The 23,595-nt window shown below is 48.0% G+C and overlaps 1 protein-coding gene across 2 annotated transcripts in view; it reads right to left on the reverse strand.

Annotated features, from left to right (window-relative positions):
* The window catches only part of AFAP1L1 (actin filament associated protein 1 like 1), a 61,330-nt gene that overhangs the window by 3,834 nt on the left and 33,901 nt on the right, over window positions 1-23,595 (reverse strand). Inside the window, exons 6-18 of one of the 2 annotated variants that reach the window (XM_037508980.2) lie at window positions 22,561-22,659; window positions 21,699-21,910; window positions 19,511-19,690; window positions 17,524-17,613; window positions 16,952-17,033; window positions 16,561-16,713; window positions 14,134-14,345; window positions 12,114-12,259; window positions 11,145-11,217; window positions 9,333-9,444; window positions 6,265-6,429; window positions 4,126-4,304; window positions 1,642-1,770 (exon numbers count right to left, since the gene is read on the reverse strand). In XM_037508980.2, coding sequence (XP_037364877.1) covers window positions 1,642-1,770; window positions 4,126-4,304; window positions 6,265-6,429; window positions 9,333-9,444; window positions 11,145-11,217; window positions 12,114-12,259; window positions 14,134-14,345; window positions 16,561-16,713; window positions 16,952-17,033; window positions 17,524-17,613; window positions 19,511-19,690; window positions 21,699-21,910; window positions 22,561-22,659 — 1,832 coding nt within the window. Of the gene's footprint in view, window positions 1-1,641; window positions 1,771-4,125; window positions 4,305-6,264; window positions 6,430-9,332; window positions 9,445-11,144; window positions 11,218-12,113; window positions 12,260-14,133; window positions 14,346-16,560; window positions 16,714-16,951; window positions 17,034-17,523; window positions 17,614-19,510; window positions 19,691-21,698; window positions 21,911-22,560; window positions 22,660-23,595 lie in introns of those variants that run through there. The other variant, XM_037508982.2, reaches the window with a different exon arrangement.

Below are 23,595 nucleotides of genomic sequence, written 5' to 3' on the forward strand. Positions count from 1 at the left end.
GTCTAGGAGTTCATCTAAGAGGGATCCTGAAGTCATGGCCAACAGTGAATAGCTTTTGACTCATAAACAATGCATAGGGCTTCCAGCCAAGCCTGGGACAGGGGTGGGGGTGTGTGTGTGTGGGGGGATGGTATCAACCAGATTAGAACATGGTGATTAGAACATTCTTGGTGGGGGTATTCTCCAATCCCAACCAGCTCCTCCAAGCTCAACCACCTAAACAACAGTTGCTCGGGGCAATGATCTCAGAGTCATCCTTTTCCTCATCTTCCATATCCTCATCAGCAAATCATTTGGCTCTATCCCCAAAGCCATCCACCTTGTATTACCTCCACTAAATCTTTCTCACTTGAAATCTAGATCACTCTTACATCTAGATTACTACTTCTAATTGATCTCTCTTATGCTTTCAGCCATTTTAAATACAATAGTGAGAATGGTCTTTTAAAAGCATAATTCATATCCCCAAATTCCTTGCCTAAAACTTGCCAGTGACTTTCTACTATGTTAAAATATGATTCAAAAATCTTCCAGTGGCTTATAAGTTTGAAGGAAAAGCAAACAATGACCCATGATGGGTCAAATCTGGATTAGCGCATGTTTTTGTTCAACCCATCAGCTAAGAATGCTTTTCACATTTTAAAATGTGAAATGTTCAAAAAAAAAAAATCAAAGGAATGATTTTTCACAACACATGAAATTATATAAAAAGCAAATCTCAGTGTCCTTGCATAAAGTTTTACTGGGAAATAGTCCTAGTCATCATTCATTTACATATTGTCTGTCACCACTTTCCTGTTATGATGGCAGAGTTGAGTGATCATGAGAGTTCATGTGTGGGGTTCACAAAACCTCAGATATTTCTTATCTGGCCCTTTCCAGAGAAAGTTTTCTAATGTTGGGCCTTGATGGCCTGGGCTCTGGCTGATTATTTCTCTAATCTCATATCGTAATGCTCAGGTGTTTGTTTTTCAGGTCCTACTTTGTTATCTGCAATTCTGAATGCCAGAAAGTCCTGAGACCAATCAATATTTTTAAGTGTTTTGGCACGATCTCACTTGAGGGCAAAACCTGTCTTGAACATGAAGCCATTTGTAACCTATTTATTCCACAGGGTGTGATTTTTCATGTGCTCTACTGTAGTTATTAATGTGTTTACTTCCAGGGTCCCTACCTCGTGAGAACTTGTTGGGGTTTTTCATCCATTAGAGCATATGTGCCTTATTAATTTTATAAAATCCAAAAAGTTCTGAAACACAGTTGGCCCGAGAGCTTCAGAGATGGGACTGTGAAGCAGTGTCATGGCGTGAGCCCTGGCTTGGAATGGGGAGAGGCGGGCTTTATCCCAGTTTGGCCACAGAAGCCCCGCATACCTGTCAAGTCCCTCCACTCCCTGATTTTCAGATTCCTCCTTTCTGAAATGGCCTTCTTTGTCCCAAAACACACTGTAGACTCAGAAACCAGAGCTTTTTAGAATTCTGTGTTAAGAAAAACTTAAGAAGGTTCTGAATGAGCAAAGTTGATGGTTTTTACTCCATGGATATTACCGGCAATTCTCTGCCCTTCCCACTAGCTGATTTTTTTGGTTTTTACTGACATTCCGCATAAAGGCTGAAGATCTCTGAACACTGAGTGCTGTACCTTGGCTTTCTGCAGCACCCTTCCTTGGCTGGAGGTTACAATGGACGGACTCCTCTTCCGCAGCTCAGAAACACAGTTGACGGGGAGAGGTTGCTCTGAGGTGGTGTTCTGGGGTTTATTTGCAGTTTCCTGTTGATAAGAAATAATTACATAGGTGAGGTCTAGTGCTGGCCGCCCATGCTGGGCCTGCCCTCCAGAGAACGTAAACAGAAGGCACTATGCAAACATGCCAGCACCAAAATGGGTAAGGGCCCTGGAGTAAATGTAATGGTGGCTAAAATGATGGCACCCTCACGGCGCGCCAGGCTTTGTGTGGATTAGCTCATTCAGCCTCCTCACCAAGCCTCAGGAATATGTACTATTATTAGTCATTCTATTTCGCAAGTAAGGAAAATGGGAAGGTCAAGTCACAGCTCGAGATCATGTAGTGGTGAGTGGGAGAGCCCCGAGTCAACCACCACAGCCCTATTTCTTGGCCTTTCTCTTCTCTTCCCATTTTCTGCACTGTCCTCACCCCTTCACATTTTCTATCTAATTGCTTAGTACTTTACTGGCTGTAGTTCCTTATGTGTGGTCTCCTAACAACTAAACCTGCAGGGAACTTAAAGAAGACTTCTCCTTATATCCTAAGGCCATCCACAGTATCCAAAGTGGAGGGGAATGGGGACCTCAGGGTCTGCTGGCAGGAGGCGGCAGCTAGGATGAAGGAGATACTTCCAGCCCCTACAAGAGCCTGAGCCCTCCGAGACTTTGGGAAGTCATTGTGTCCCTGACCCTTAAGCTCTTCATCTGTAAATGAAGTTGGGAATGCCCCATGGAGAGAAAGTGTGGGGGCTGAAGGGACAGCCCTGGCTTCAGAGACATCAGGGTGTGGTCTGACAGACAATGCGATATGGGACAGTAACAGTAAGAATATGGTTCCCAGTGACAACTCACACTTATCAGACCAGTTAGTTCATCTTTCAGTTTCCTGGTCTGAAATCAGGTGTAACATTTATTCATTCAACAAACATCAACTGCACTCCCATTTTTCAGACTCTATAAAGGACTAAGGCTATAATGATAATCAAATAAAAACACAATCTAGTGGGGCAGTCAGATGTTAGACAAGCATACATATTTGCATATATATGGATGTATGTATTTATAAGTATGTGTACATGTATACATACATGCAAGTTGTCATTAGGTGCTATGAGAAAGAATAACATGATAGGACTGTTGGAAACTTAGACCAGTGAGGGGTGATTTTGTCATTTCAGGAGACGTCTGGAAATTTCTGGGAACATTTCTGGTTGTCCAAAGCTAGGACATGGAGCTATGAGCAGCTAGTGGCTGCTAGCATCTGGGGTCTAGGGATGCTGTTAAACATCCCACAAGACACATAATAATTCCTAATAAAAATACATTGGCCCTGGGCCTCCCCGGTGGCGCAGCGGTTGAGCACTGGGTTGCGAAGCTGCCCGCAGCCTCTGTGGCGCCGGTTAGATCCCCGGCTGCTCCCCGGCCACTGGAGGAGGGTCCCACATGGCGCGCAGACCTCTCCTGCCGCCCGCTGCTCCCCTCAGCAGTGTACTTCGGTCCTTCTGCCTGCTCTGCTCCCCGCTCTGGCTCTGGTGAATTCTCTCACCCTCCCGCGCTTCTGACTGTACCCAGTGCATGTATAAACAAAACAAACAAACAAATAAATAAATAAATAAAGCATGCCTCTATAAAAAAAAAAAACAAAAAAAAAAAAACAAAAAAACAAAACAAAAAAAAAAAAAAATTAAAAAAAAAAAAAATACATTGGCCCAAATGGGCCAATAATTGCTGAGACTGAGACAATGACATGGACTGAGGGAGTCTCATTCAAGGTGAGAGTATCTATTTCTCAGGGTTGCAGGGAGCCTTTGAGATAATGGACCCAAGCCCTAAAGATAGCCTGGTACATGGGGACATGTTCCACACTGGCCAAAGCAGGGCTCTGGAGTCAGAATTTCTGGGTTTGGAATCCTGTTTCCCATTTAGCTGAGTGACCTTGAGCATGTCAGTCAACATCTCTGAACCTGGGTTTCCATGTCTTGACAAGTGGAGTGAATGCACATAGTGTTCCCTCATGGGACTGCTGTGAAGATCGAGTGAGCGGATCCAGATGCTGTATGGCCTATGGTAGTAGATCAGCATGAGTCTGTTATTCTGATCCAACAGTTATTATCACTGTTATTATCATGCGTAACCCAAAGGCCACTTCTTCGACGGCATTCAGTATAAAAAGCCAAATGGTGAGACCTTAGCAGAGAGAACCCAGGCCAGAGAGCTTGCTCCAACTCCCAGACTCCCCTTCTCAGCTGTGCCACCTGTGCCATGCCCAACCCTTCTTGGGTCCTCAGTTTTCTCATCTGAGAATGAGCATAGAAGCACAGCTTTGATGACCAGGAAGACCTGTAGCATGTGAGGGGCTTGTGGAGCAGCTGCCGCCAGCACCAGAGGAAGTGGACTCACCCCATTCTTGTTCTTGCTGCTCACAGAGAGCCCCAGGGCCGGGCCCCCTGCCAAGGACTGCTGCAAACGCTCCTTCACAGCCACCAGCCGCAGCTCCAGGTCGATCCGGCGCTCCTCCTTTGCTCTACACTGAGCTTCCAGGGTGGCCATGGCCTCCTCCAGAACCTTTAATTTTGCTCCTGTGTCCGAAGATATGGGTGAGAAACAGCTGAGCCTGGCCTCAAGCATCAGGTTGTCTGGCAAGGCCTCAGGCCTTAGTCTTCCCCTTCTTGTCACCCATCAGTCCTAGTTTTAAGGGGTAAATTTTGGGTCTGGGTTCCATTTCTGAGCTGGGCTATATTGTTTTTACATGCTCAGTACCCACCTCCCAATCTTCTAGATACAGAGTCCTGATTTACCACAGGGAAACCACCTTTTCTTTTTCATTCCCTAATGTTTGAGTGGGGCTAATCTCACTCTCTTAGTTGAAGGGTTTGACACATAGCTCAAGCTTGATCCATAGTCATATCTTATTTTCTGGTCCCAGAGACTGGCTTAGGAATCAAAATTGGTCTAGTTAGAGTGAATCCTGTGGCTTTTGTGGAAGTCACTGGGAAGAGAAGCTCTTTCTGCTGCAGTGACTGAGAGGACTGAGTGAGGGCTGGATCTGGACAGCCACTACATCATCATGAGGCAGAAAATGAAATCAGGTACAGGAAGGCAGACAAAAGGAGGAGAGAATACGCTTCCTGGAGACATCACTTATGTTCCTGGACCTCACTATATTTGATTGATTGCTCAACTTGCCAATTTTAGTTTTCTTCATTTCTAAGCCAGTTTGTCTGTGACTTCTCTTGTAACTGAGTATAACCCTTTACATTGACCAGGTGTTACTACTAGGATATTGCTGCTCATTCAGTTTAAACAAACACACCTATATAAGTACCTTCTTCACACCAAGAGCTGTTTGGGGTCTCATCAGGTTTAAAAATTCATTCCATTTTTGCCTGACAGAGGCTGCACTGGAGGGTTTTCTAGTAATGGGCAATTTTTTATGTGTCTGGACTATTCATTTGTTCATTCAGTCATTTAGTACCAACAGAGTGCTACTATTATGGGCCTTTGCAATATATCAGTGAATGAAACACACATAGATCCTTGCCCTTGTGGAGCTTATACGTGTGTGCATCATGAGGGAGAGAAACAATATAATTAATAATCTAATATGTTACAAAGTGGTGTGCTATGAAACAATTGACAGACAAGGAAGATAGTCAGTCTTCTCCAAAACCTGGTTCAGACTCTTAGAAAGTTCCTTATATTGAAACCAAACTAACCTCCTTTGCCTCCCTTTCTTGATTCTAGTCCTTGACCAAACAGTACAAGTCAAATCCTTTAATCCAGATATTCTCAATCCGAGGCTAATGAATCTCAATCTTAGGCAATGTATGGGTGGGCTCGAGGGGGCACCGGAGTGCCTGAAATTGTTCGCAATGCTGTGAACTGGGCCACAGGCTCCATTGGACTCCCATGCACTGTGTGATCCTGGACATGCTCTCTGAGGACAGGACCTCTGCTCCCGTCACTCACCCTCTGGCTGAAAGTGCTGAACTGCAGTTAGAGAGAGAAGACAGCAGTGGAAACAGCAGAGAGTGGGCACAGAGGAGCCCAGAGCGGGCAGGGTCTGTGGAGGTCATAGCCCTGGGCCTCAGAAGAGAGTCCTGCAAAGTGTCACCGTCCCAGCCGCTGGACCAATGTGCCCCACAGTCCGGTGCTCAGTAAATATCTGTGAATGAATGAGCTAATGTGTTGTTCAGAATAATGACTCTTATTTCCTTGATTCTAGGACATGCTGCTTTCCACATTTTAACATTTCTAAAATGAGGTAACATTTTACTACATTAAGTGCACATGTTTTGATGCTGCTTTTTCATCCCCTTTCACCAAAGCAGTTATTAAATTGACGGCACTTCCATTAGGCAGGAGGGATGATGATGATGATGATGATGATGATAAGGAGGAGGAAGGGGAGGAGAAGTTCACCTGTCCTGGGTAAGAAACTTGGGGACCTGTGCAGACCACCTCCCCATATCTCCCCTTCCTGTCCCAGAGGCGGGGCCACGGCCATGTCCCCGACTGCCTGGGCACACACGCAGGTACCTGGGTTGCTCCGGATGGTTTCCTTCAGCTCCTTCTTCTCTTGCCGCAGCGCCATCAGCTCGGTCCGTATGGTCTCCTTCTCTTTCTCCAGCTTCTCCTTTTCTACCAAGTATCTCCGGGCATCCTCCTCAGCTCGGTTCTTACCATACTTGTACTGGTTGGCACCTGCAGAGATGGGAGGCGGAGGACGGACCTCAGTTCTGACCTGTACTTGGCTGGCTGTAGCTTCTCTCTCAGCCTCAACTTTTTTCTATAAAATGGAAACACTTAGATCTGCACCCCTAGATAAACTTGGTGGCAATCTCCCAGAGAAATACAGACTGGGAGGGAGGAAGGAGAGCACAGGTATTAGCAGTCTTTCTGACTTTCTCGCTGATCTTTCTGCTGAGCTGCCTGCTTCCACTGGTGTCACACCTGCTAATGCCAACTGCTTGTTCTACTGTTTTTGACAAGGCCTGTGGCATCAGTTGTTGCAATCTGATCCTATTAATTTCAGCCACTGCACAGTCATTTTGGAGGCCAATCTTTGGAGAATAGTCTTTGTTTTGGCCCCAGGTGGCCTCCTCTTCCCTGTCTCCTTCCCTGGTTCTCTCTAGTGAAACTGCTGGCCTATGGTTTAGTTTATTGCTCTCATGGAGCTGCTACTGGCCTCTCAAATTGGTTCCCACCAAATCTCCATGGTTTTTGAGAGAACTCTTTGGCTTGAACTTCTCCATACTGTTCCAACTCAAGGCAAATCTTTTGAGGGAGAGCTTTGGAGTTCTCTGTTCTTATGGCCTGCCTCTCACCATGGGCAACATCTCTGAGCCACTGTTCTGAATCCAGGGATGGGACCACGGCCTGCTTCTCTTGGAGTGACAGCTCTGCCTGATGAGCAGGGTGCTGGTAAAGAACCATAACCCCTGTTCTTCGAGGCTTACCTCTTCCAGCGGGGAACCTTTGTCCTATAAGTGAGTTGCAGGGAGGGTCATTGGGTAGGCCCTGGGTAGACCCTCTCCCCTGTGAGTTGGGGTGGGTAGGGGAAGGGAACACCCTTTGTTTCAGCTGTATTCACCTGGAATTTAGCTTCTGCAGTGCAGAGTGGGGTGGGGGTAGGGTGAGTAGTGCTGGTGATGAGAGGTGGGGAGATGTTGCAACCCTTTGCTGGGGGAGGGAACCCTATTGTCTTGTTCACATCTGCCTAGAAGAGCGATTGTTATACTAAGCTGGGAGAAGGGTAAAGGAGTGGGTTGTAGCTCAAGTGCTAAAGACTGTTATGGTTTTTACTGAGATTTTACTAAAAACTGTTATGGTTTTTACTTAATGTGCTTTCTAGAATAAATCTTTGTTTGCTGTATGCCCTTAGGACAATTTTCAGAGACTTCAGATGACTGTTTTAGTAATTTTTACCAGTTGAGGTTGTTTTGCTGGGGAGTAGGTCTGTGAAGCTGCTCACACTATACCCTCCCCAGCAACCCACTTGTCCTCCATGAGGTTTTCTCTTTGGTACTGATGTCCTCCTGTGGTCCCATCCCACGCTAGGCAGGACTGACCGCGTGCTATTAGGACAAGGCAGAAAACAGAGCATGAACGTCCCAAAGTGAGGTCACAAAACACTGCAGCTTCTGCCCTGTTACTCCCTCCTGGGTCCCTTGGTCTGGGAAAACCCAGTTCTCTTTATGAGGACAAGCAGCCGACTGGTGTGGTCCTCATGGCAAGGAACTGAGGCCTCATCCCACAGCCAGCACACACTCGCCAGGCTGAGGGTGTGCCATCTTGGAAAGGAATCCTCCAGCACATCATACGACGTCCTGATGGCCACCTCATGACAGAGCCCAGCCAGAACTCCCTAACTCAGCCACTCTGGATTCCCGACTCAGAGAAACTGGGATGCAGAATGTGCTTATATTTTTAGTTACTAAGTTTTGGCTAATATTATAGTAATAGGTAATTAATACTTACTGATTAATCTTGGGTAAGACCCTTTGCTTATATGGTTTTTAATTTCTTCATCTGAATATGCTGCTAGACTAGCTCCGTGGTTCCACTGTCCTGCAAAGGGGCCTCTGATTCACAGTGGGGGCTCCCAGGCTGCTGGACGGGGTGGGGTGCTCAGTGGGTCTCCAGTCCCCAACCAGAGCAGCTCCACTTTCACGTCTCTTAGAAAATGGGCTCCAATATAAGATCTGATTTGAAGTATCTTTTGTTATCTTGGTTAGGTTCTTCTTTTACGCTTTGTGATTTCTTTAATCTCACACGCTTACTTCAGTTTAAATAGACATCCCCCAAGCCCTGTGTTTCCAGTGCCTATGAGCGTCACTGTTTAGACTCACACAGGGAGAGGACTTTCCCAAAGTTACACAGTGATTCAGTGATTAAGCGAGGAAAGGAGCCCAGGCCTCCTGACTCCCAGAAGGGATTATCTGTATGAGTGACATGGGGCGCTCAGAAAGAAAAGCATCACAAAAATCTTTAGGAAGCAAACAGTAGAACCTGACTTGGTTCTGGTACAGGGGGAAGAAAGTTAAAGCAGTAAGACTTGGAAAATGCTGTCCTATAGGAAGCGGGTGTGCTCATGCAGGAGCAGAGGTTAGTATTGGAAATCAAATAGCACTTACCATAGAGTTGGGTGCACGGTCACTACTGTGCAGTGTGGCCATCAGGCAATTCACCCATCAGGCAATTCACCAGCCCCTGCGGGCTGCTAGGCAGAGCCCGGGCTGAGACGCCGAGGTGAGCTCAGCCTTTCATTGATTGCCCCAGATGGTTAGCTCTCTCTGCTTCTCCCCTTACGTATGTTTACATATATCCATACATACACATATATTTAGCCTTATTCAGTGTTAACATTTTAAAAATTAATTGCCAATATTAAATAAGTAATTTCACATGTTACCTAGATTTCTGGGCTCCCGGTTCTTAGAATCCCCTGCCCCCCATTCCCTGTTCTTCCCTTCTGAGGCTACAAGCCAGCTGCCTTTGATCAAAGTCTAGACTATTTTCTCATACCTCAGCTTATTCATTTACTTGCCTGCCTGACCCTTGAAGGAAATCAATTCTGAGTCCCACCCCGGCCCCTCAGAACTCACTGGAGGCATGCCGCTTGACTTTGACCTGTGGGTCCACTCGATGGGACTTCTCACTGCAGGAGGAGGCATGGCGCTTCACCTGGGCCCCTGTGGGCCGCGGAGGCTCCTCGTCCTGGTGGAGATGGGGGAGGAAAGTCAAGTGCAGATCAGTTCAGACGCACCAACACAGAGGTCTAGACCAAGCTTGGTGGGTGAGCACTGTGGGGCCTCTGAGACCCCGGTCTTTCATGTTTAGATTTGTACAGCACTCAACAGTTTATAAACCATTCTCACAAGTAGCCTATCATTGGGCCTTTAAACCTTCCTGTGAAGGCAGGAGAAGGCAACCCTAAGCTGGAATAATCTGCCACGAGAAAAATTAGGAAGTCTTTAAAGACTTTGGGACTATATCAAATATAAAAAAATCATGGCTATTTTTGTCTACATATCCTTTGGAAGTATCTTTCAAATTTTCTTTTCCTTTTTTTTAAAGGATTTATTTATTTATTTATTTATTTATTTATTTATTTATTTATTTATACAAGCACTGGGTATAGTCAGAAGCATGGGAGGGTGAGAGGATTCACCAGAGCCAGAGCGGGGAGCAGAACAGGCAGACTGAGGAAATACACTGCTGAGGGGAGCAGCGGGCGCGGCAGGAGAGGTCTGTGTGCCATGTGGGACCCTCACCTGCGGCCGGGGACCGAACTGGCACTGCAGAGGCTGTGGGCAGCTTCGCAGCCCAGCGCTCAACCGCTGCGCCAACAGGGGAGGCCCAATCTTTCAAATTTTCTGAATTGCTAATATATAGTCACCAGTTAGAAAAGTCATTGATGAGATTAGCCAATGGGAGAAGTGAGGTAACTAGTAGACTGGCTATCCAGTTACTTATGAAGAGTATTACAAACATAAAATCCCATCAAGGCTCAGGAAACCAGGAATGGGACATGATACCAAGGTAACAGAGTGATGATTTTGAAAACAACAGTACTATTTACTTGGTTGTAAGTCCTTCTGATGTCCAGGCCCTGTGCTAAGTTCTCTGTATTTCGTTCAGTTCTTGCCTATCTCTGTGGGGCCAGCAAGTGAGACCAGAGAAGTGAAGCCCAAGGTAACTTCGACTCAGCCCTGAGTCCCAAGTTCTTAAGTACCAAACTTAAGAACTATACTCTGCAACTGAAAAAAATCTCAAGCTGCATGTACTGCCTCATCTGAGTCTCAACAACGACTGTTGAGTCCTAGCAGTGACAGCTCAAGAGTGTCGCCCAGCAACATCCAGGGCAGAGGCCCGGCCTGCAAACATATTCGCTGTCCTGGCAGCCTCCTCCTCCCCTCTGGCTGTGAGGCCTGATGCACAAGTGCATCTGATCAGTGTGGTTCTCTGGCCCTCCTGGGGGAGGAGCAGTCTGGGTCACATGAAGCCTCACTATAAATAAATGTCATCTCCTTGCTTTAATGAGCAAGACAGGGAGACTATCCTGGGGCTGTAGCCTGGACTGTGGGTGCCACCAGGGGAAGGCCTGTGCGGGTGACCCAGTTAGCGTCTCCCCAAGACACCACTGAATCAGCTGGATCACAGATGGGTAAATAGAGGCAGAGAGGCCAATGCCTCGCTCAAACTGGAGAAGTGCTGTGCTGCTCACAGAGCCCTTTCTTCCTAACTGCTCCTGCCAGAGGAGCTTTGGTCTGGGCCGTGGTCTGTGATGAGGCTCCTCCCCCACTCCCACTGCTGCTGAAATGAAAATGGTCTCTTGTGGCAAAGGAAGCAACAGGAAGGGAGAAAGGGAGGGGCGCTAAGGAGTGGCCACATTCCCTGCAGCCTAGGGACCATACCTGCACCTTCTCATAAGGGACGTCATCGTAGACCCGGGGCTCGGGCCACTGATCCTGGCAGGATCTTGCATATCTGGAAAATACAAGGTGTGATGATGACTACAAAGTGTTGCAGCTGGCAGTGCTTTCCTGTCCCCTCTCTCATTTGATTCTGGCCACAGTTTTTTTTTTTTTTTAAAGATTTATTTATTTATTTATATAAGCACTGGGTACAGTCAGAAGCGTGGGAGGGTGAGAGTATTCACCAGAGTTAGAGCGGGGAGCAGAACAGGCAGACTGAGGAAATACACTGCTGAGGGGAGCAGCGGGCACGGCAGCAGAGGTCTGTGTGCCATGTGGGACCCTCGCCAGCAGCTGGGGTTCGAACTGGCACTGCAGAGGCTGTGGGCAGCTTTGCAGCCCAGGACTCAACTGCTGCGCCACCAGGGGAGGGCCTGGCCACAGTTCTTAATGAAGAATGGAGGTTGGAAGGTTAGTTATAATCTCCCTGCCAGGGAGCTGTGTTGAGGGCTTCAGAGGCAGAGCCCCCTGGCTCTATATGCTGAGAACCCCCTCTACACGCTGAGAAGCAGGTAATTCAGCACCTCCACTCTAGAAAACAGGCTCCAAACTGGCAGGTGACCAGCTCAAGCTGAACTCCATGTACCACCCCATGCAGGCCCGATGCCCAAGGGCACGAGAACCTATACAGTTTGGTGTCAGGAGAGCAGAGCCCAGGCTACTATGCTAAAGGGCTTCTCCATGGTTGCTCCATCTATCCACAGTGTCCCCTGACCATGGGCTACCTCAGTTAGCTTCCTCCTGCCTTCTTGAAAAGGCAGGAACCCACTCTCACTTCCCAAAGAAGAGACTCTCCCTCAACCCTTCCTCACTCTCCTTTTAGTGCCCAAGGCAGCACTCAGAGGCCCTGGGGGAGCAGAGACAGGGTAGGTTCTGGGCCGCTGTGGGTGGTAGGGTATAGACCCTTACAGGAAGGAGTTGCGCCCGGCGCTGACGATGCTTGTTAAGGTCTCCACGTCCACGTAGTCATAGTGCAGCGCCTCAGGGGTGACTCTGGAGCCCATCTCCACCAGCAGCAGTCCAAGCCAGCGGCCCATGTCCTCGGAGCAGCTCGCCTGAGGGAGAGAGATACAGGCCAAGTCCACTTGGCACTGTCAGGACCTCTGGCTCTCTGCTCACTTCAGCCAAACCCTTATTATATTATGTTATAATACAGCCTATCAAACTGGACCCAGAACCCAAAACTTAGGGACCCAACAGGAACGAGATTACAATACACGTCCAGAAATCCAGGTGATCCCTGCTCTAAAGCCATCTCCTTTGGGAGGCCTTGCCCGACTTCCTCTCTAAGATACCTTACTCACTATCGTCAGAGCCTTCCCAGGCATTTAGATGGGAACACAACTTTTGGCCTTTCCCTGAGGTTTTTTTTAAATATTTACTTTTTATTAGAGGAGGCTATTTCTCACATAACCCAATCTTTTTTTTTTTTAAATATTATAGTTGCCAATATAGTACCATATACAGGAAAATCTCCAAGGAATTCCTGGTCAACTAAATACACTTTGGTTAGTTCTCATGTAAGCAACATTATTATAAAATCAACTTAGCATGCAATTGCTAAATTTGAATAAAGGAAGGACTTTTTGCCAGAAAGTGCTGTACAGAATTTAAGAGAGGCAAGAAACTCATTAAACTCTCAAAAATAAGAGTTACAGAGGTAATATTTCTTGAAATTGAAGAATGGAGAGAGGCAGTGGATACTGGGCAAAGCCAGTAAGAGCAAGAGGCCAGATTTCAGTTCTAGGATGAGACTAAGAGGCAGCTGATCCTCGGTGGAGCTTCAGAGAAAGCACTTGGCTGCCCTGGCCTCAGTTTCCTTATCTGTAATGTGAAGAGTAGTTCTGTAAATATTCCTCCAGTGTGAGCTTTTTAAATTCCAAATAGCCACAGGATTGACATGGAGAAGGGAGACTCAGCATATCCTGGATGGCCTCAGGGAGGAGGGCTGGTGCCACGGGGTCACCATGGGTGGCTGCCCTGAGAGCGCACTTGCGTCAGCCGTTTGTTCATTGAACTTTAACTGAGCACTTCATGTGTGTCTGACATCACAATGGGTTCTCGAAAAACACAAGTAGGCAGAACAGGTGTGGAGCTTGAAAGATCGCAACTCAATATAGGGAAAAGGTCCCTAAAACTCAGAGCTGCTTGATGGCAGGGGCCAGCTCCCCAGAAGAGAGGGCAGTGGTTGACCTGAGGGGATGGCCATGGGGGATGGTTTGAAGAGGGGATTTTAGAGCCCAGTGGGGTAAAATCAGACCAGATGCCTTCCAGGCTTGGGATTTCAAAATGAGGGAGGATAAACAACTTGGTTCCAGGGTTGCCCCATTTAGCAGACGAAAATGCAGAATGCTTTGTCAAATTTGATTTTCAGATAAACAAACTTCCAGTATAGGCATGTCCCAAATATTGCACAGGACAGACTCAAGTTAAAAACATTTGCTGTTTTATCTGAAATTCAAAAATGTGAGTATCCTGTATTTTATTTTTTTAAAGACTTATTTTTATTTATTTATGCATACAAAAACTGGGATATAGGCCAGGGGTGTGGGGGGTGAGTGGATTCACCAGAGACAGAGTGGGGAACAGAACAGGCAGACTGACTGAAATACACTGCTGAGGGGAGCAGCGGGCAAGACAGGAGAGATCTGCTGTGCCTTGTAGGTAACTCCCTGGCTGGGGATTGAACTCATGCTGCAGTGGCTGGCAATAGCTTGACAGTGCTGAGATTTTAATCCCTGCACCACCAGGCAGCCCTGAGTATCCTATATTTTAACTAGTGACCCTGCTCCGTCATTCAGCAACAGCTGGCCTCCCCCTCCTTTCTCAGGCCTCATAATGTCAGTGCAAAGTCCCCAGACAGGACCCAAGGCCCAGGCCCAGCTCAATCAGTTCCAGCCACCAATGACCCCAGGTTCTCCCTTCTCACCTCCAGGATGGCGACCTCCTGCTGATTGCGCAGGATCCTGAAGGCAAAGGGGTGCCTGGGGCCAAAGCCCGGGGCCACCTCACAGCCTCGGAGGGCAATGGCGTTCACGTGGGTGCGCAGGTCTGCACGGTCCTTGTGGAAATACAGTGTGTTGCACTTCAGGCAGCACCAGCGCTCCTTCCAGCCCTGGTTCACCAGCACGTTCAGATAACCTGTGGTGAGAGGAAACCGCAGGCTGGGTGGAGGCGCAGGGGCTGAGGCCACCCAAGCCCGCCCCCGGACTAACTGGCCCTCAATCTCCCCCAGTGATGGACTCTTGCCGGGTAAGTGTGGAATTTTCTGGTCAGCACCCATCAAGTTACCTTTTCTGTTGCCCAAAGGAAGGTGAGATGACCTCCTTTACATTCCATGTAGGAAGGGAAGCCTGACGTGACCCCTCTTCTCTTACCTCATCCTCTCTCTGCTTATAAAACCTTTCTGTAAATTGCTTTTCGTAGGATGGCCATTTTAATAAACATTGATTCAAAAGAACACCTGCACCCCTATGTTTATTGTAGCACTATCTACAATAGGTAAAACCTGGAAACAACCCAAATGCCCAAAAATAGATGACTGGATCAAGAAGATGCCATAAATACACAATGGAATACTGATATTCAGCAATCGAAAAAAAGATAGACTCATGCCACTTGCAGTAACGTGGATGGAGCTAGAAGGAATTATGCTCAGTGAAATAAGCCAGAAGAAAAAAGAAAAATATCAGATGGTTTCACTTATAGCAGGAATATAGGGGAAACAAATAAGACATCAGGGTAAAAATACTACTACTACTACAAAACACAACAAAACAAAAACTGACAATCATAAATCACAGACATCCTGCAGGGGAGGAGGAGGGAGGGAGATCAGAGGGAGGGAGGTAGGAGCACAGGGGACTGAGGTGATGGTGTACGGGTGCATTGGGGAAGGAAACTCTATGGGGACTACACTTGAGGGGCTGTTTAAAAATGAACAATGATGTGAAAAATTAAAAATTAAAAAAAAAGATTTTCTGGATCTCAAAAGCTGAAAAAAAAATAATAAAACCTTTCATTTCGTGGAGTTTTCTGGAACTCTCCTACTTACTAGAGAGATGCTGCCCTACTCAAGAGCTGTTTAATAAAATCAATCTGATCTTTAAAATCAACTTGGCTGAATTTTTGTTATTTAGCATCTGAGAGGGCTAGACCATCAATGTGACCCACCCCTCCCCCCGCCCCCCATAGCGCCCTGGAGAAACCCAAGGTCAGGGATGAAAGTGGCAGGTGGGTCTACACTCCGGACAATGCTCCGGGAAGACCCTTGCACTCTAGCTGGAAAGGAGGCTCAGTGTGACCTCACGTATCCTGGTCTCACTCTGGATTCCAGTTTCCTGTCTCTGACACGCTGATTATATGTGCACACGAGGGCACAGGCTCTGGGCCTCCCAGGCTCCGTGAGTAGGGCAGGAAGACTGTAAAATAAATGAAGGCCACAACTCTTCCCTCTTGCCTTTCTTCCCCCCAATACCAAAAACTGTCACTGCAAGGCAGGAAACAATGGCTGATCCTGACACCTGGTGGCAGCGTGTGGGAACAGACACTTCTAGCTGAGGTAAGGAATTGTAACACCACAGTCCCCAGGGGAAGGAATCTCCTCAATTCCTCTGAATATTTTAAATTTATTTTCTACCACCTCATGCTTGTATTCATCGGCTGAAAAGAATGTGTAATGTTTTTTTATTTACATAAGAGCTGGGGTACAGGCCAGAGTTATGGGAGAGTGAAAGGATTCACCAGAGACAGAGTGGGGAGCAGAACAGGGAGACTGACTGAAAACACTGCTGAGGGGAGCAGTGGGCAAGACAGGAGAGGTCTGCTGCGCCATGTGGGACCCTCACCCGGCAGGCGGCCGGGTATTGAACCAGGGCTGCGGAGGCTGCGGACAGCTTCACAGCACGGAGCTCAAACCACTGCGCCACCCGGGAGGCCCGCTAACATTTTTTTCTTAGGGTTAGCAGACCTATTACTATAGATTCAAAATATATGCTTTTCTATTGGATTCTCATACGTGGACCACTGCATTGACATGAACAAAATAACATGTCTTCCCTTCTAAACTATGTTTAACTGACATTAAGGGCATTTTTTAATGAAAAGTGCTGAAATGTGTTTATCCAAGAAATTTCTTTAAAAGACTGGCATGTAACTTACACACTTGGCGTGTTCCATGTTGGGAGAGAAACACTCCCCTCTCACTGTGGTGGAGGAACAGACCCAGACATAGGCAGTGATTTGAGCTAATGTCCCCGGGAGTACAAAGATAGGGGGTCAGGTGGCTTGTTCTGCTGAACGTTAGGGTCTCGTGGGGAGAAGCGACGGAAGGCGGGATGTGAATTCTGGCACCTACCACAGCACGGAACCTCCTCCTCAGCGGAGGACGTCTGCAGGTCATCAGCCAGCGCCTTTTTCTTGGAGAAGCTGATAATGCGGGTGATCTTGCGGCCCGCAGCCCTGCTCATTGAGCCCTTCAGCTCTGCCAGGCTGCTCTTCTTCCCCTTGCCTGTTACCATGGAGATGGGTCAGGGGACTGTAGGGACCCCCAATTCCCAGATCCATCTACCCCAGCCTCCCTCTGCCCTTTCAGCCTGTACACAGGGTCTGGTCCACAGTTCCAGCTGTGGATGGGCAGGTCACCTTAGAAGGTCTCCAGAGAGGTCAGCCCCCACTGTGCACTGAATGCCCCAGGCAAGCCTCCCCCAGATTGGCATTCTCACACCTGAGCCCCCAGAGGCTCCTACCATGTTCACGGCCAAGACTTGAGCAGTTGTCAGCCATGCCCAGGCTGTCAGAGTCTGAGGTCTGCTTCTCTTGGGACAGTCTCTAAAAAGGAACAGACAGCCCCACATCAGAGGCACAATAGGAGCCCCCTCTGGTGGGCTCAGTTTGCACATGATGGCTAGCTAACAAGCATTGGTCAGAGTAGACACGAATAACTATGAAGGGCCGACCCCTACCAGGACCACGCCAGGTGTCACCTGGAGGACAGCAGTGACTTAGGGTTGTTGGGTCTTCAGGTTCCTCACAGTTTATTTGGAGAGCAGGACAATTAATTACAATGCATTGCAATCAATACCTTAGGCAGGCGACAGGGAGCTGGGCGGGCACTGAATGGGATGCTAATGTAACACAATGGACTTAGGAAGTTGCCCCTGCACATGGGCATTCATTCACTCAGTCAGATTTCTCCTGAGCTGCTCCTGTTGTGCCAGCTCTGTGTTGGGCACTTGGGACTTACAGGACACCACCAGGGCACAGCCAGTGCTGAGTCTCCCTCCCTGACTCAGAGGAGCCCCACTGCGACAGAGGGTACCTTGTCCGGGTCCAGCCTGCACAGGAGGACTGGGGATCTGGGTGTGTCCACTCCCTCTGCTTTGACGGGCTTGCTCACCTCTCGGATAACCTGTGTGGAGAGAACGCACACTTGTGGGCAGGTGGGCAGGAATGCTGTGAAGGGTCTGCGTGGTCAGGGCCATTGAGCAGTGGGGGATCAGGGGACAGAAGAGATGGGTTGATATCATCTCCAACCACACCTGTAGGGGAGTGTCAGGGTTTGAGAAGGTTCTCCAGAACCTGTCACTTGAACTGAAAAGACTGGGTCCAGGAATCAAGAGGCTTGGCTTCTATATCTGCTGCCAAGGTACATAGTTGTGTGGCCTTAGGAAAGTCATTTACCCTGCTCTGGGCCTCAGTTTCCCTGTCTCTCTTCTGGGGGTGCTACTGGTCCTTTGTTAATTCATTTCCTTGGTCTCTGAGGACCAGTGAGATGATGGATGTTCACCCTGTGAACTGGATGCCTCACGTGAGGGTGAGGGACTGGCTGATGAGACCACCATGGACCATCCGTGGGGGGCAGCCAGGGTGGGCACTCAAACTCTAAGGTCAGGCAGCATAAGCTTCAACATTGTAAAATAATGGCCTTTGCCTGTGGTTCACCTCTCAGTTGCCTCTACATGGACTATTCCACTGTACCTCCACAGTAGCCCGGGGGGCAGAGACCACGTGATCCCCAAGGTACAGATGAGGATGAGGCTCGGTGGAGAAGCCAGGTTAGCAGGTCTTAAACTCTGGGCTAATAGTGTCTCAGGATGGGGAGGTCAAGGCAGGTCTCTGGGTCTAGGGCTTCTTCTGAGAACTCAGGGGTCCCTGGAGCACAAATCGCTTCCCCCTCTACACCCCCAGCAAGCTGGTTCTCTCCCTTCCTTCCCCTCCTGAGACAAAGGCAGTAATGGGAAACACTGAACATTCCAGGGAGAGCAGGCTATCACAGGAAGGAAGGGAGGAAGGGGAGGGAGGTGTTTGGTTTCTTTGTTCCAGCAGGAAAATCAGAGGTGGCCAGGGAACGGTATCAGAGTGAAAGAGAGGCAGGATGCAGGGATGGAGACCTGAGGGAAGGCCGGGTGGCCACGTCACCACCATCACACAGCCACTGACAGCCACGGTGTGCCTGCTGCCTAGTGGGCTGTGTCACATGCTCTCTAGAATCCTTACAAGAACCATTTCACAGAAGAGAAAGTGAGGCGCAGCAAGGCGAAGTCATCTGCAGGAGATCACTGGCCAGTAAGCGCTGCTTGGCCTGAGACGTGAGCTTGTCTGTGTGCTGCCTAAGTCCTCCCTCCTTGTACTCTGCCTCTCTCCAATGGCCTTAGGAGATTTCCTGGTTGGTTACTAAATATGAATCCAATCACTTGGTGGTGTGACCTTCGGCAAGTCACCTAAGTTCTCCGTGCCTCAGTTTCCTCACTTGTAAAGTGGGAACAATAATGGTCCCATTGTGAAGGTTAAATGAGGTCACAGAATAAAGCTCTTAGCACAACTGGTGGTGCAAACACATACTGAGCAAGTGCTCACTCTAATTGTTCTAGATGCAGAAGCTGGACCACTGGTGGGTATGAGAAGGGTACACATTTCACCAAAGTCAAGGTAGGAGCTTTTTATAAGGGAAAGAAAAAGGATTTGCTGACCTGATGATATCATCAGCTTGCTTTGCAGATAATAAGCTCCCCGTTACTGGAGGTATACAAGTGCAAGCTAGACAAGCCCACAGTGGGGATATTAGGAAGCAGATTCAAATAACTAGAAGGTACATAATTCTCCAGCCTGAGGTCTTTTTCCTGTCTTGGGAAACATTAAGGCCTATTTGCATATAAGGTCAGTCACCCTAGCCGTACACAAGGTGCTGACTCCATCCCCTGACCAAGGCCTGCTCCTCAGGGACAGCAGCCCTCTCCACTGAGGTCAGAAGCTGGGGAGGGAGGAGGAAAGGTTGGAGGGCAGGTGGGAGAAGACTTGTACTCTACCTTCAGCCACTCTTCGGCCTGCTCCCGGCTCTGCAGAGCCAGCACCAAGACCTCGGTAGCCCCTTGGGAGAAGCGCAGCTCATGCCTTTTGTGCCGGCTGTCCTTGGGAACATAGATGACACTGCAGGTGTCCAGTGCCAGCCTCAGGTGTGGCCGCTGGTCCTTGGAGCTTTTGTAACACTGGAAGGTGAGAGAAGGGGTGAGGGCTTCCTGGAGGGGAGGGTGGAACACCAAGGAGCTGGACATGCCCTCCAGAGACCTCCCCTACCTAGCTCAGTGGGGAGCACTACATGAGAACAGGGTCTATGGCTGTTCACCCCAAAGAAGAGAAATCTGGCAATGATGAGATTGAGAGGGGGGCATCTTTGGACAATCTTAAAAATCCAAAGGCTATAAAGGAGCCCCAGGGTCACCACTACCTGTTTAGGAAGAGGCAGATTTTAGCACAATACTAGATCACTCTAGTCTAAGCCAGAGAAGAAAAAGACTGGTTTGGGAAGAAGCCAGCCCCCTGCCCAAGGGCTACATGGCAGGAATGTGGGAGAGGGGATTCTAGCAGATATGGAGGACTGGGTTTGGGAAATCATTGATAAATAATAATCTTCACTTCCCAAGTCTTTTTTAAAAGATTTATTTTTTATTTATTTATGTATATAAGAGCTGGGATGTAGGCCAGAGGTGTAGGGGGTGAGAGGATTCACCAGAGACAGAGTGGGGAGCAGAACAGGAGAATTGACTGAAATATACTGCTCAGGGAAGCAGGTCTGCTTTAACGTGTGGGTAGCTCCCTGGCCAGGGATGGAACTTGTGCTGCAGTGGCTGCCGACAGCTTGATAGTGCTGAGACTTAACCCCTTGTGCCACCAGGAAGGCACCACTTACCAAATCTTATTATGAGGTGAACATTACCTTAATACCAGGCTCTGACAATGACATTACAAAAAGATTATAGACAAACTTCTTATAGTTGCAAAAGCCCTAAACAAAATATTAGAATAGAATCCAGAGCACATATCAAAAGCATACTGCGTCAAGACCAAGTGTGGTTTATTCTTGGAGTGCAAGAGTGGGTTAGCATTCAAAAACCAACCCTATCATTCATCAGAGTAACAGAAAAAAAAGAGAGAGAGAGAAACCACATATTTCAGTAGAAGCAGAAAAGATACTTGATAAAATTCCAAACCTATTTTTAATATAAACTCTTAAGTAAAGTAGGAACAGAAGAGCACTTTTTTAATGTGTAATAAAGGCACCCCTACAAACAACTCACAGCAAATATCAGCCTTGATAGTAAATTGTTTAAATATTCCCTTCAAGACTGAACCGAGACAGGGATATCTGCTCTTACCACTTCTATTTACATTGTGCTAGAGTCCTTGCCAGTGCAATAAGGCAAGAAAAAAAAAAATAGAAGACATAAGGAATCAAAAGAGTTAGTTGAGACCCTAAGACTGGTTCTGGCCTTGGATGGTTTCCCGCTACTACAGGGTAAGAAAGGGCTGCAATTCAAATGGATGTGTTGGGTAAGGTGTGTCAACAGATTTTTGGGTAAAGAAGTATCACTTTTTTTCTTGGAATTTTCCTCCTACTTTGGAAATAAGTGTACATTTTCTTTTATGAAATGCTAGCAATGAGAGATAGTGAATTTTTAAAAATCATAAAAAATTAAGTTCTATAGTAACAAGCAGTGCGTGCGTTCAATTTAAAACAGATGTATGGACATGAGGACCGAGATATGCATATGAAAACTTAACCATGGCTAGTTCTTGGTCAATGGAATTAGAGATGGCTTTTTCAAAACATCACTTTTCATTTTGTTTTTTTCCAGTTTTATAAACAAACATATTAACCTGAATCATGAAAAATAATCAGCTTGTTTGAAAGTGATCGAAAGTTTACCTATGGCAAAACAAAACTTGGTCAAGTCTATATCAGGTCTTTGAATTATTCCCCACCCCCTTGTGGGCTTTCTTTTTTTGAAATTCTGCTTGAGTGGGAGAGCCTCAATCACCAAAGCACAGGCTTTGTGTTTCTGTGCACAAAGCAAGTCCAGAGGTATAAAGGTAGATATCCTTGAATGCACATGCCCCACCTGCCTGACATATGCATGTGCACACACGTGTACACGTGCACACACACACACACACAAAACCATGTGAGGCTGAGAGCACACAGCTGTGGCCACTCACCAGGAGCTGGTCCTCCTTGATGACAGTCAGCTGCTTGGCCCATTGCCCGAAGCGCTTCTTCCGCAGCAGGAAGGCACATATCCTGCAATCCCTCACCAAGTGCATGGAGGCCTCTTCCGAGGGCCACTGGTGCGTGGGCTGCGGCCCCTTTCCTTCCTCTTCTTCCTCATCATATGACTCGTAGGAGCTGCTCATCGCGTCAGAGTCATTGTCTGCAGGGCCCAGGGAAGCACCTGTCACGGGCCATGGCCCTGGAGGCACCTGCTTCGGGCGACCCTCTCCCAATGGGGCCATGAGGGGTGGGCGTGAGGTGTGATCATGGCGATCACCAAACCCCATTTGCACTGTATTCTGCAGATTTACCACTGGTTTTGTGATTTTGGCCATTTTGCTTCTTAAAGCTTCAGTTTCTTTGCAGTAAAATGGGCGGGGCCCATGCAGTGCCTACCCAATTGGGCTACTGTGAGGGTCCGTGAAAGCAGGGTATTCAGCCAATGACTGCACTGGATGAGGACCAGCTCCTGGTGAGTGGCCACAGCTTGTCATGACATCTTCATACTCATGCCTAGTTGGACCTCACAGCGCCCAGCAAACCCTTGGTTTTATGCAGAAACTGGAGGCTCTATGAGAAAAAGCGCTGCCTAAGGTCAGTCACCACGAGTCAGGTGAGGGCTCGAGCTTGGACTTCTGACTCCCCTGCCAGTGGCCTTTCCACTGAACCTGGAATCACTGAGAATAAAGTCTTTGGGGTCTCTGGGTTGACCCCACAGGATGAGAAGCGGGGGGCACCTACATGCCATGGGGCAGGTCCGGGCTGGCTCTTGGAGGACAGAACACAGCTGTGTGCCCACCCAGTACTTACAGGAGTTTTTCAGCTCCCCGTTCATCCTGGTGGCAGGGTAGCTGCTGTCAGCATCCTCATAGTAGCCATCCATGATGGAGTGGGCGGGGCTGCAGCCATCTGTGGGGTTGGCAGAGGAGCCACTCGTTGGACAAATGCAGGCAGACTCCAGTGGTCAGGGCTAGGGATGCCTCTGGACACTGGCCCCTCTTCAGGGAGGAGGGAGAGGGCTTCTTGCAGGGCTGCTCCTCTGTATCTCACCTGCTCTGGTTCGCCTCATGCCCTCTGAGCTCCTGTTACCAGGGTATTTCCTACTGGGCCCTGCCATGCCTCTAGGTTTATGTTGATGCTATTCCCTGTGCTCTTTTAGCTTCTGCTAGAGAACTCCTACTTATCCTTCAATACCCAGCTCAAAGGTCTTTCCTCTGACTTTCCAGGTAGAGTAGTCAGCCCCTCCTCAGTGACCCCAAGCATGAATGTGTATGACTGTGTGTGTTTCTTGGTCCCAGCTCTGACCCCTGTCCTGTTGAGAGTGGTGTCGTGGACGCCCAGGCTCAGACCCATCCCCCATCTCCTCCCCACCCCCATGCTCTGCCTATATATGGGTTAAAGATAGGAATATGTCCTGAGAAATGTCCTTAGGGGATTTTGTCCTTGTGCTGACATCATAGCGTGTAACTAACAAATCTAGATGGTATAGCCTACAACACACCTGGGCTGAATGTGGTACAGCCTTTTGGAGCCACCATCGTACATGTGGTCTCCCGCTAACCAAAATGTCATTAAGCAGCATGTGCTGATACAGCTCCCTCCTCTGGTCACAGTGATTCTCCTTCTATACTGTGAAGAGGAACTGGACTAGAGGAGAAAATAGTAATGCAGGCAACATGACTAAAACAGCGGCTTATACTGAATTTTTACAACACATTCCCATTCATGGCTGGGAGACTGTACAATGCAGGCATTTGGGATATCTCAAATTGTATTTTGCATCAAATTACAGGGGAATGGTTTGTGGCTTAAAATGCAGATTCCTGGGCTTTATCCTGGATCTGA

This window comes from Talpa occidentalis, unplaced genomic scaffold, assembly GCF_014898055.3.
Source record: "Talpa occidentalis isolate TD23 unplaced genomic scaffold, MPIMG_talOcc4v2.1 talOcc4.13, whole genome shotgun sequence".
Taxonomy (NCBI): domain Eukaryota; kingdom Metazoa; phylum Chordata; class Mammalia; order Eulipotyphla; family Talpidae; genus Talpa; species Talpa occidentalis.